This window comes from Toxotes jaculatrix, chromosome 21 (genome assembly GCF_017976425.1).
Source record: "Toxotes jaculatrix isolate fToxJac2 chromosome 21, fToxJac2.pri, whole genome shotgun sequence".
Classification (NCBI taxonomy): domain Eukaryota; kingdom Metazoa; phylum Chordata; class Actinopteri; family Toxotidae; genus Toxotes; species Toxotes jaculatrix.
Window position 1 is genome coordinate 10647485 of NC_054414.1, and position 12965 is coordinate 10660449.

General features: G+C 39.4%; 2 protein-coding genes across 3 annotated transcripts; one reads left to right on the top strand and one right to left on the bottom strand.

Moving 5' to 3' along the window:
- Nucleotides 1-100: 100 nt before the first annotated feature.
- LOC121175553 (tectonic-3-like) lies at nt 101-7005 on the bottom strand. 2 transcript variants are annotated; one of them, XM_041029348.1, is made up of 15 exons: nt 6841-7005; nt 3538-3777; nt 2991-3105; nt 2804-2901; nt 2598-2710; nt 2341-2449; nt 2021-2133; nt 1883-1921; nt 1677-1751; nt 1466-1585; nt 1287-1385; nt 1066-1169; nt 791-938; nt 451-585; nt 101-346 (listed from the first exon to the last, which is right to left on the bottom strand). In XM_041029348.1, exons 1-15 carry the CDS (start codon nt 6953-6955, stop codon nt 101-103), a joined length of 1869 nt encoding a protein of 622 aa, XP_040885282.1. In that variant the 5' UTR covers nt 6956-7005. The 2 variants fall into 2 exon arrangements, with proteins under 2 accessions (XP_040885282.1, XP_040885283.1); XM_041029349.1 differs by lacking the exon at nt 6841-7005 and having other exon boundaries at nt 3538-4573.
- A 578-nt stretch (nt 7006-7583) lies between these two features.
- On the top strand, nt 7584-12965 carry sult1st6 (sulfotransferase family 1, cytosolic sulfotransferase 6). Its single transcript, XM_041029251.1, has 7 exons — nt 7584-8218; nt 8969-9097; nt 10170-10267; nt 10540-10666; nt 11426-11520; nt 11891-12071; nt 12607-12965. The coding sequence occupies exons 1-7, from the start codon at nt 8032-8034 to the stop codon at nt 12717-12719; spliced, it is 930 nt and encodes a 309-aa protein (XP_040885185.1). The 5' UTR covers nt 7584-8031; the 3' UTR covers nt 12720-12965.

Sequence of the window (12965 nt, forward strand, 5' to 3'; positions counted from 1 at the left end):
ATACGTTCATTTAAATTCATTCATATAAAACTTGTCCTCAAATTAAGAAGCTCTCAAAACGTCTCTAACAACTCCACTGTTACCTTCAGTGTGAAGAATTCTACCTAGTGAAGAATTCTAATCCTGTTAGCAACATGACTGTGAACAGCATTAAACTCCATGTGACCTTCTCAGTGTCACTGCCGTTAATAACAACATGCCCATCCAGCTCAGCTTTGCCTCTAGTGAAGAAACCAAAGGGAAACTTCCAGTCAGGCTGCGGCAAGCCCCTGGGGGGTCCTGGGTAAACTGTAGTGTCTGCAAACATCACTTCGGTGGTTAGAGCGAGAGGGGACGACACCGGACACTGAAGCAAAGAGAGGAGGAGAGAAGTTTGACATTTTCATATTTATGAAAAAAATGTGTTGCACAGAAGAGCAAATTTTTTAAAACTTTAAAGCTTCTGTTTACCTTGAAATTTTGACACTTGAAAATGTATTTGGCCCCCAGGATGTATTTCTGGGGAAGGTCTAAGAGACCCTGGCAAGCCCATAGCACTTGGACAGAGAGAGATTTGGGAAGGAGGCAGCCTGATTCGCATGTTTCCTGTGAGGGGAAACAAAGTAAACAGTTGCGAAAAGGGGAATAAAAACAGCTGTGATTCAGTCTTCTGATTTTCAGGTCCTACCGCACACAGGCCCGACTTTGTCAGGTCAGTGGTCACGTAAAGTTTCAGATAATCCAAAAACACAACCCTCAAAGTAATTAAACTGTGTTCCTTAAATACTTTAGATTCCTGTTTCAGCTGTACCTGCAGGCTGACTGGACACTCCTGGGTGATGACTCTTGTCCAGCTCAGTTGGGAGCCTGAGTTCATGGCAATCTCATCAGGAGTAGCAAGCCCCTGCAAGATCCCATAAATCTGGGACCGCAGCTCTGAACAGTCTCTAGATGGGGACCTAGACAGCAGATGGAGACAGTGAAATGACTCGTGGACAATGAATTAAAACTCCATCACTTCTTCATGCACAAAACAGCAGTTAAAACTAGAGACGATAGTGCTGAAGCAAAATAGAGTGGCTTCACCTGAACGTGCAGCCAGTGATGGTGTTGTGTGTGAAGAGGATGGGTGCTCGTTCGCTGGGGTCAGAGGAGCACTCCCCACTCTGTGACACCTTCAGCATGGTCAGCTAACTTCACTGTCAAGGAGCCATGATGCATGATTGACCTCTAAGCACACTAGGTAAACAAAAATAGAACTTAACAACTTAAGGGGCAAAAGTTCAAGATATAGATGGTGAGGATACAGGTGTCACGTCTCCATTAAAGCGACCAATGAGTGGAGATCCCACCCTGAGTCCAACTGCAGGGATTGCTCCTTGTGGACTGGGGCTGGGTGTGGCCAGCTGGAAAAGACAAATGGCATTAATGTCAGTGTTTGGATCAACATTACGGATATTTAATGCCTTTGGCTTTAATGGGCTACCTGGAACTGCACAGAGTGTGTCTGCAGCAGCAACTGATTTGGATCCACATCAGCTAAGACTACGTTCACAGTTGCATATGTGAGTTCTCCTCTGCCTGTGTATCCTATAACAAACTCCACCTACAGGACAGTCAGAGAAGGCAGGGTTGGGTTTGATATTTCATCATGATTTTAAATACATGTGATTTAAGACATTTATGTAGCTGCTCACCTTTTTCACCACATTGACACAGGAGCTGTTTTGTTGGCTTGGCGCAGGCCAATCAGACAGTGGTGTAACTGGAATCTGAAAGCAGAGTTAGTACAGCATCTTAGGCTATTTTCTAAGGCAAAAGACATGACATTTAAAGATTTAGCGTTTAATTAAAGTGTTTAAAATAAAGTGTTTCTGCTTTGTATGTAGAACCAGTCACTTACAAGAAGATCTGACACTTGTGCAGTCTCGCCTACTGGAATCTGTAATTTAAAAAAAATATTGATTTTAGCCTTTCTGTTCTGAAACTCTCACCAGTAATTAGCCACATAAAAGCATTTAGTGCAGGCAGACTTGCTGACCTTTATTAGACTTAAGTCAGAGAAGTAGGAGCGGGCGTTGAGATTGGGGTCTGTGGTGCAGGACTGAGGAGTCAACATGCGGGTACAAGACAAAGACACAGACCTCAAGAATTCTACAAGTAGAGGAAAACAGAAGGTAATTAGATAAACAGTTATAGTGGTTAATATGGTTGAACCATATAGGTCTACTATACTGTACCAATAGCAATTTGGACCAAAGGAAGTCCCTGACATAAAATTTAAATAGCAGGTCTGGATTCAAAAAGGCGTGGGGAAACTTTGCAACTTACCTACACACTTTTCATGTGTTGTGAACTTACTTGCAGGGTTGCGGTTGACACAGAATGCAGCTGAAGCTCCTGGAGACGGCTGACGAAGGAGACCACGCACAAATGAGCTGGAGAAATATGTCTGGATAACATCATCAGCCTACGAAAAACAGAGTCTTATTTGCATTTCATTTATTAAAGATACTCTCCCCGATTTAGTTTTAGTACTGGCTTACACCCTCACATCTCAAAAGTTCACCACTTTTAATGCTTGAGACATAATGCTGTGAGCAGAAACTTTCTGTTACCCTGTAGAAAGCTCTACTGTGGCTGCTGCTTGTAGCTGCTGGTGGTGAAAAGTGGTATGAATCCCCTAAAGCTGGAAACTGAGGCAGAGCTTGGAGAGACTGGGGTGCAGTATCTGTTGGGACAAGTTGAAAAAAATGCTTATTTTTAACAGTATTCATGTGTGATCCTTATATGTTGCTTATTAACACTTCATATGTTTATTTACTTTCAGACTGGACACAAAACAAGGAGTCGGTCACAGTGACAAGAGATGAATCCACGTTAGCCCTGAACATCAGCCATTTCTCAATGCAAACTCCTGATCTGTAAAATAAAATGAGTCTTTATGCTTTTAAATGTTGAAAATGTGTCTTTTATGTGCAATAACTTTGGTGCAGGTGCGCAGGACTTACACAGCTTTCTGTGGACATCCAGTGAAAACTGTACTCAGGTTCGCAACACCACAATCAACTGTGTCACAACAGCAGCCAATGTCACAGAAATTGGGGCTTAAGTCACAGAGACAACCTGGAAAATGACAGAAAAAAAACTTGGGTTAGTATGTTTTCGGCAAAATTAAAGAATGAGAGGAGGTTCACTGGTTTAACAAGAACGTTTAAGAAGATAGCAGATGAACTGTGTAACAGTGTTTATTATAGCTACACCACAAAAATGTATCAAAAAATGTTTGTGACTATTGATCTTCTTGGAAGTGACTTAGGTCTAATGGGAAATAACCAGACTGTTGACTGGAGACAACATAGAAACAGGTCATAGGGTTTGACAGCCATAGATCAACAAAACTGAACTAGGTGGACAAGTTAAAAACCGTCTAGTTTTCTTGCATAAACAGAGTGAGACAATTCGCTGGACGGAGCTCCTCTCAAACCTTTATCAAACCATCAAAACAAGTGGCTTGCTTGACTTTAGCTCATGGGGTAACAAGAGGCAATGAGTTACCCTCTGGAGCAACCGCAGGGGGAGCTTCAGTGGGCACAGAGGGTGCAGGGGGAGCTTCAGTGGGCACAGAGGGTGCAGAGGGAGCTTCAGTGATCACAGTAGGAGCTTCAGACACCTCTGTGGTACCGAGACTAGTGAAGCCCACGGCCTCTGTGGCGCCTGGAGCTGGTGTCGGGGAGCTGAAAGGTCCCCCATTTGTCGGATTGACATTGACGGTTGAAGAGACGCCTGATTCCGTGGCTGCGTTTGCCAAACGTGCACACAAGACGATAAATATGTGAAATGAACGACACCACCGGCGGTAGTTCATCTCCTTAAAGTGGCATAGTGAGCAGTGCGAACTCCAGCTTAGCTGATTAGCTAGATGGCTAATGCTAACGTAAGAGTTAGCTGGAACAATTTCCCCTACGTCGCTCGAGACGGCGTTAAACCCATGAATGCATACAACATAAAACAAAGTAAAAATTAAGTAAGCAATTTAGAAGACGTGTTCTATGGACTTGTATAGCTGAACATGTCGGATTCAAAAACACTGGAGAACAAGCTTCCCGTTACCAAGGAAGTTGTCATAGAGACTTCCGCTTCTAAGATAATAATACCGTAAAACCTGTAAAAGTGAGGAAAGATACAAGTCGTCAGTCAGACCCTATGGTCAAACCTCATCTACACAGAATAATAAAGTGACAATTTGGGTAGAAGATACAAAAAATGAACAAATGAACCGAACAAGTAAATACAACATGACAATGATAATGTGGTTTTTTGTTTTTTTGTTTTTTTGTTTGTTTTATCTTGCTTGTTAATGTTTTTGGGATGCAATAGACAGCATGGACCTGGGAGACAGTTGGCCTGATCCTGGGAGATGCAGAGCCCCCCTAAACATCTGTCTTTTCCTAGAAGTGGTCTGTGCACAACTCACCCACTCATATGTACCTTTTTCATTGTTCAGTGGTAATGTTTATATATGTCCTTGCATTTACTTGTTTTGGATTTGCACAGTATATGACTATTAAATTTGACTTTATATGAGATAATCTTTGTGTTGTGCTGATTCTAATTTACTGTCATTCTCTCCATCGATGGAAAGTTACAGATTCTAACGTGCTAATACTGAAAATTTTACATATAAAGGTCAATAAAGATATTTAAGAGAAATAACTTAAGAGTACTTCAAATTAAGCTTTCTGATTTACTGTTACTGCAGTGGCAGCAGACACAAATGGTGATAGAAGAGAGAAGACAAGAGTCTGAATCTAGGGCAGTACAAATAAGTATGTTTAGTTCTTGGCTTTACTGCTTTTCCTCATGAGACACTTCATATGCCTCAGTGGTTATGACGAGATTAGCAGCACCCTGCATGGCTGCAGAGTGCAGGTACACAGCATGTTTCTTCAGATCTGCACCAGACAAGAAAAGAATTTTGCATTTGTATTAACTAGAAGTTAAAAGAATATTTTGGTATTTAGTGAGACATAGAACTAAAAATGCTTTCCATTTATACCTACTTGCAAATGTAAGACTAAAAGCTATTTGTTAAATGTCTAACAAATTAAAATGCTTTTAAATTTAAGAATGTTCCACCAGACTACAGTCTTTTAAACTGGTCAAGACATATGTTTTAGAAGTATTGTGCAAAATGCTGTTGGTCATAATAAACACATTCATAAACACACATATACGCTCTGCATTTGTGAGCCCTTCCCATGCTCTCAGTTTATCACCATACTCTCAGTTTTTCTGCCAAAATATTTGAAGGTTCAAGTCTGACTCAAGACTTTCTCAGGCAGCACAAAGCTCCTGCAGAGCAACAGGAAATGTTATACAACTGTTTGCACAGGCTGAGTAGTACTGACCATGACATGCCTACTGTCAGTAAACTGACTTTCATGTGTAAAATAAGCAGTGTAACCCTTTAGAAGCACGCAAACATTAAAAAAAAATCAATTAAATAAATTCTATTACTACTTCTACTACTACCACTACAATTACTATTAATATCACCACAACCACTACCACCACTACTACTATTACTACTACTGTTACTACCACTAGTGGTAGTAGTACTACCACTACTATTACTGTTGTTCTTCTTAATAGTAGTTGTAGTAGCAGTCACAGTGAGGTTGACTGTGTCCAGAGTGAACAGTGTGTTAGAGATGAAGGGGACAATGAACAGTTCGCCCACACCCTCACTGCTCCCCTCTGCTTCTCTCTCTCGCAGATTTTACAGCTGTGACTGTGAAAAAAAGACAAACATGGCCCTGACCTCTAGCTCATTCATTATTACTCTCTGTCTTAATCTTTAATGGCTCCATACTGTTGTTTTATTAATGGATCTTATTTGACTGCTGTTTCTTTTCCAGAAATGCTTACCTTTAACGGTGGAGCTGCGGACTGGCCAAGAGAAGGAACTGTGGTGCTACTGGAAAGCTCCCAGATGAGGGAATAACATTTTGTCCTTTGGCTACACAAGAAACTAAATGTTTGAGTTCTTAAATCATTGATTTCAAAATGGGCTCCAAAAGTCTGAGACCACTTTCCCATTCACCAGAATTATGAAATAAAAACGAAGTCCTACAAAACTCTGTTTTTATGAAGGTAGTAAGGATCAAAGAATATTTTCGTATAATGAGGTCAGTTTGAATAATTTCTTAAATTATTGTACACATTTTTTTCATGTGATTATTATATATTTTGGTAATGTTATGCAAATGCAATAAATCCGGTCATCTTGCTGACAATAAAAAGAGCCCTATTTGATATGGTTGCACCAGCAACAAAGTAAGCATGGATGTTTTGCGGCATTATATAAACCTGCCTTGTGCTCTGTAACCTCTGACATACATATTGTCTCACTCTCTTAAAAACATTCACTGCCTACATGTCCTCATTTCACCACTTCCTCTGTCTCTGTGACTAAACCTTCACTGTTCATTTACAGCTCTGTCCGGACTGATTGACCTCTACAGCGTTCTAGAAACCCTCCCTCCACATGTAGACTCTGTGGAGCCTCTAATCTTAATCCGATCTAAAAGAAATATTGCTTGAATGTGAGAGTGGAAATTATCATGTTGTTTTATGCATTCCCCTCCAGCGAGTGTGTTCTATTCTTTTGTGTTCACTTTCTTTATCCATTTAGAAAAACAACAAAACAGAAGTAAATTTTAACATCCAGATTCAAGCATTATCCTCCAGGTTGCTTTAAACTTTACATTTATTCCAAAGATTTTCTGCACGTTCTGTCCTTTGTTAAATATTTCAGGCAACTGCCGAGCTTATTTTCAGAGAAAATGTTGTTTTTACCTTTGGCAGGATATTCAGTGTGGAAATCCTGGAATGTAAACAGCTGCTTCTGGCTGAACTGAGCATACAGGGCCCTGACTGCATGTGAATGCACAGGCATACATATATAATACATATATGTCCAGCACACTATCCATCTGTAAGTCTCCACTTGTAAAATATTTTGTCCTTGCAAGTTAATAAAAGCTGACATGAGAATAGCAGATCTTTGTCTAGCAAATCTTTTACTGCATGTAGGTCATCATTTTGTTGACTTTAAAAGTTTAGGTCCAAAGGTGTCTTTCAGCTGGAGACCGTCTACACATATTCTGTCTCTGTCTCACAAAAAGAGGTCAGATTCTTTGGTATTTCTGAAAAACATTGACACAAATCCAAGCCAAGTATTATTTTCTTTGGCAAAAGAACATGAAATTGCAAGTGGCACAAGTGAAATAACATAATCATACACAATCATACAATCAATTATTTGTTGAGCTTTCAGCTAAAATGTGCAATTCTTCTCTTTTGTACTCTTTGTATGTCATTGTTTGCCTTTATGTGATGTGTGGAGCTCTTTTAAGACCCTCCCTTGTCCCTTTCTCAAATTACAGGGGAAGCAGTTAAGAAAGTATTGTGAACATAAGTGGAATTCATACGTAACTGGGAATGTTACATAAGGGCACTTTAGTGCAGGTCTGCCAGTGCAAGTTTCAGTGATTGCAGACAGATAAGAACCTGGTACGAGCACTCAGACAGCCAGCCATTTTAGAGTGACTGAGGCACTCAGCTGGGTGTTCAGGAGGGACTGTTTTTGGGACAGCCTACTGAAGGATTCTTGCCTTGCTTTGGATTCAGATGTTGGAGAGCATTTGGACTGAAAGGGAGAGGGAGAGGGAATCAAGAGGACACAAAACCAAAAGATTTCTGGCCAGCAGATAAGGACGCAAGGAAGATATAATGAAAGAGTGACGAGGATTCATATGCAGTGATTGTGGGCCTGGCGATCAAGCAGGAAATGGTTTGTAGACCATTGGAATTTATGGTGTACAAAGGCAAATCAGCCGTGAGTGTTTGACAAAGGACCAAAAGCCAACTGAGAGACACTCTCCCAGAGGAACCACCGTACAGGCTTTGCTCGATTCATTTTTACAGTCGAATTTTGGCTTCATCTTCTTGATTTCTTCTTGAAGTAAACTTTGGACAGTGTCAATCATGTCTGAGGAGAAAGACATGTCCTACAGCGAGGCCATTCAGAAAGCCAGTGCCTCCATCACTCGCTTCCCTCTCATCCCGGTCAGAGGAGTTCCTCTCATGAGCTACATCGCCAACAGCTGGGACTCCATCTGGGCTTTCCGTCCTGACCCCTCAGACCTCCTCATCGCCACCTACCCGAAAGCAGGTACTCAGAGAGCTGCTGCCAGATGCAGCTTTGTTCGTATACAGTAGATCTAAGTGATTAATCAGTTATGGACAGGGCATTTCTCTATTTTCATTAAAGCTCTATTAGTGCTCACATGATTGTCACCAGTGACAGAAAGTAACTAAGTACATTTACTCAAGTACAAATATGAGATGGTTATACTTTACTTGAGTGTTTACATTTTCTTCTGCTTTATACTTCGTCTGATCTATAAATCAGAGGAAATACTTTCTAACCCACTACATCTATTGACAGCTTTAGTTACTTTTCAGATTAAGAGTTAACATACAAATTATATGATAATCTTATAAAATATGATGCATTGTTGTGGCTATACAGCCGTATATGAAATAGTTCAAACTGGCTCTGCCTCTGTCTCAGCTTTTCCAAAGGAAAAGTACATAAATGAATTAATTCAACAAAACCAATAGTCACTCTGGATGAATACTCATAGAGCAGTCTGATCGACAATGAGGAGACGTGGTCTTCTTCAAAGGGAAATTTAGAAAAAAGATTTTTAAGCCAACGTGGTTTTACTGTTTTCCAGCATTTAAGTAAAATTGCTTAAAAAATTGTTAGCTGGTTTAAGGCAAAAAGAGAATGAACAGTCTTTGTGGAACCGTTAGAAAGGTCAATTTGTGGAAAAGGCACAAATCTAAGACTGGAGTTTGGTTTGGGTGTGAGACTGGTCCTTCAATTCAATGTTATTTTTTTGATTTGGGACATAAGGGACCACATGGACCCAGGAGATAGTTGACCTGCTTCTTCACAATGGAGATGCTGACATCTGCAAACGAGCGCCCACACCCGTCCGCAGTCCTTTCCTAGAGATCTGCTCCCCACCACCCATCCCTTCAGGTATGTGTTCATATGTTTATCATTGCATGCATGTGATTGCATTTACACATTTGAAGTAAAGTATTCTAAGTAATAAATGTGATTGTCTGATTGAGTTTTGGAGTTGAGCTTTTTCTGCATCAGCCTATATTTTCCCTTTGCACCCTCTGTCCACAGTATCCCAAGTGTACTTTGTGTACACAATTTATATGATTATTTTCTGCCTTTCAAAGCAAATGCATTCCCCTGCTAGATCTGACTGTGCCATGTCAGAACCCACAAATCCAATTCCTGGAGGAATGTTTTCATAACCGCTTGTTTCTTCCGCCTTAATCAGGGTCAATGAGCTATTAACCCATAAACATTTCCATCAGCGCCACAGCGCCCAAACTGCCCCAGTGACAGACTTATATTTGAAATGACTGCAGTTTTTTTTCTACAAACAACAAAGTTATATTAGTTCACTTACTGGTGAAGTGAGATTTTAGTGAAGCCTGGTTTTTTTTTGAATGAGTGTTCCTGGATCCCGCAGGGGTATGACGCTGAGCATTACCCATCTACGCCCTAAATTATTTATTTGTCACTCTTGTCATTCAGGTTTTAAAGCTCCATCAACAAGACTTAAAACTTTGTTAATGCTACTGTGTTAGCAATTACTGGCCTGTCTGGCCAAGTCCCTCAGACATTCAGTGATAATAACATTTTCATATTTTAACAATAACAACATATTTCTAAGATTTTAATTTAACTATAGCAAAATATGTTTTTTTTTTTTTTTTTGCTTGTACATTTAACAAAATCTCTGAAAAGAAATCTTAATTTTTGACCAATAACATGACTACTATTAGTAATAGTACTCTCTAAGGTAAAAAGTAACTATAAGGCTATTGGAAAATTGCAAAGGCAGGTGATGTCTTTTAATGTTGACTGCGTTCATAATTTTACGTTAATTTAAAGTCATAATGCAGCTGTGGGATATTTATCCATCTCAGTGCATTAGAGAGGGACTTCTAGCATGACATGGAATCAATGGAAAAAGTGTGTTTCAGCTCTTTCACATGTATGTATCCTTTACCCCAAATTCTTGTCTCAGGTCTTGATCTTCTGAAGAAAATGGATCCACCACGAGTTATTAAAACACATCTTCCTTTTCAGTTGGTGCCTCCTGGATTTTGGGAAAACAAGTGCAAGGTAAGACTCAATATGTGACAGATACAACTGAAAGTAAAATCCTGCAGTGTTGCAGGATTCTGAGAGAATCAGAGAGTTCAAAGAATTTTATTGCTTCAGGCTGAACAGTAAATACGTATAAATGCTGGTCAAAAGTTCATTATACAATGCAAGTAAATGGGGTTAGAGGTTAACAATACCGTGCCATTCGACAACCACCTCATCAAATGACCTGTTCTTTGTATTGTCGTCATAAATCCCTTTTTATATGTCCCTCCTGTTTTTGTGTAAAGGCTATATACGTGGCACGCAATGCCAAAGACAACATGGTGAGCTACTACTACTTTGATTGTATGAATCTGACCCAGCCTGAGCCAGGGCCCTGGGAGGGCTACATCCACAAGTTCATGCGAGGAGAGCGTAAGTAGATTAAATCACATTCTTCAGTGTCATCTTACCTTGAGTCAGACTGGTTCTTTCTGTTTGTACAAAGTTTCCAATCGAGCCAAGAATTTACCACAGCACAAATATATGTGGTTGTACAGAAGAAAACTATCTTTCATATCAACAAAAGAATCTCAACTAGCATATCTCTTATTTCTTCTTTCATGTCATCTCTAAACCAGCTGCTACCTTAGTTTTTGGTTGGATTGTGGAATCCATTTTGGTTTTTGTATAGATGACAACCTCTCCACTTTCTATTGAGGCAGGCTCATTAAGGGTTGTAACTAATTGATTTACTAATTGTTAAAAAAAAAACAAAAATAAAACCAAACATTTAATAGTCTGTCATCATAAGATGATGAACATAGTGGAGCAGTTAGTAGCTAAAGAACCAGATATTTACCCTAGGAGTTGGCTGAGACCAAACACAGAGCTAAGAGGAGAATTAATATTGGATTTACATGTTTGGAGACCAGAAACATGACTACAAATGAATGAAAATGTTCTCCGTGGCTGCCATATGTGGAAATATTCATATTATTATTCATGTTTCCCAACAAAATTCATATATGAAATTTGTTAATATGACAATAATATATCTGTGTTGTGTGCTCCAAAGTGGTCAGATAAAGTTATTAAAGGGTCAGTGTCTCATCCCCACTGGCTTTCAGTTTGCATAAGTGGGAATAAAAATGTTATTAAATGTTATCTCTATGAATTCTGGTGTTTGTACAGTGTCATGGGGCTCCTGGTATGACCATGTGAAAGGATACTGGGTGGAGAGAGAGAAGAGGAATATCCTTTACCTCTTCTATGAGGACATGAAAGAGGTAAGGAGATATACCCATAACCTAGTATTCCCAAAGCATGCCATACATACTCCTAAAATTGATATTCTTGAAATGCGGACAAAATATAATAACTTCCCATTCCATTACCCAAAAAGCAAAAGCTAACAATTTGATTCTGCTGGGAAAATATTATTTACACAAATGCAGATTTTTAAAATCTTCTTCTGCTTTTTATTTGACTTCTTCATTAATTTATTTGGTTCAGTATCAGTATTTGTTCTCATGCTCTTAGTTATAATGAAAAGAACTCATGTCAACTTTTCAGATACCTGTCCGAACATCTGTATCTAGTTTTAAAAAACAACAAGAAAAAAAGTACATGCTCCTACCATCATATTTATTCCCCCAGAATCCTCGGCGTGAGGTTGAGCGCATCATGAGGTACCTGGACTTGTCGGTGTCTGATGAGGTCATCGATCGAATTGTGGAGCTCACGTCCTTTAAGAGTATGAAGGAGAACCCGATGGCCAACTACTCCTGTGTCCCAGCACCTGTTTTTGATCAGTCCATCTCTCCCTTCATGAGAAAAGGTGCATCAGTCTGCTCTCAGTCTAGGCCAGAAGCAAGATATTATTCAAAGTTAATTAAGAATGTACAGGGAAAGACATGCACCAATTGCAAAGGATGAGTGATCTGCAGTGGGTAAACACAGACAACTTAATGCAGTTAAATCAACTCCCTTGTCAACACAAACCAAACCGTATAAGCTACATAAAGACAGAACTGCTACTTGTTGTCTTCTCTGTTGCTTCATGTTGTATGGTCTAATTGTGCCCCCTAGTGGTTTCTGTATTCCTTGCCTTTTTCATCAGCATTTGGAAATTGTAAAGATAGATTTTCACTGACATTTAACCAAACAATTAATCAGTTATTTCAGAAAATGAATTGTCAAATGAATGTGTAAGGAAAATAATTGTTACTGGCACCTCTAATGTTCAACAACAGATGTAGGAAAATAATTAGAGAACTTACTTCTCAGTTTGACCTCTGATTACAACATATATGTATTTGATTTATTTATATAGCTAACACTATTGTATTCTCTTCTATATTTTTTCTTTACAGGTGAAGTGGGCGATTGGACAAACCATTTCACACCTGAGCAATCAAAGATGTTTGATGAAGACTATGAAAAGCAAATGAAGGACGTCAACATACCATTCAGGACCCTCATCTAATGGATTTGGGGGTTTTACAAGTTGATGCTGCTCTGTAAACCAAAGACCAAATAAACTGACGCTGTGCAGCTCTTAGAGGGCAGAAATACTGTGAGAAAAAAACAATGACACTTGCTAAAAACCAAAACAAACAATGAATAAAAAGAAAAATGTTTGACTAACTTCTCAAGTCTGGATGTGAAACACTATAATCACTGAATCTCAAGTATGTATAAAAGATCAATAAAAATGTGCTCCACAATACAA

Coding starts and splice junctions, on each gene's coding strand:
- LOC121175553 (XM_041029348.1), bottom strand. CDS start 6,955: ATGTATTATATATGTATGCCTGTGCATTCACATGCAGTCAGGGCCCTG. Junction 2,711..2,803: donor GTTTTGTGTCCAGTCTGAAA/GTAAATAAACAT, acceptor TTGTCCCAACAG/ATACTGCACCCCAGTCTCTC. Junction 1,922..2,020: donor CTGACTTAAGTCTAATAAAG/GTCAGCAAGTCT, acceptor TTTAAATTACAG/ATTCCAGTAGGCGAGACTGC.
- sult1st6 (XM_041029251.1), top strand. CDS start 8,032: ATGTCTGAGGAGAAAGACATGTCCTACAGCGAGGCCATTCAGAAAGCC. Junction 8,219..8,968: donor CGCCACCTACCCGAAAGCAG/GTACTCAGAGAG, acceptor TTGGGACATAAG/GGACCACATGGACCCAGGAG. Junction 11,521..11,890: donor TCTATGAGGACATGAAAGAG/GTAAGGAGATAT, acceptor TTATTCCCCCAG/AATCCTCGGCGTGAGGTTGA.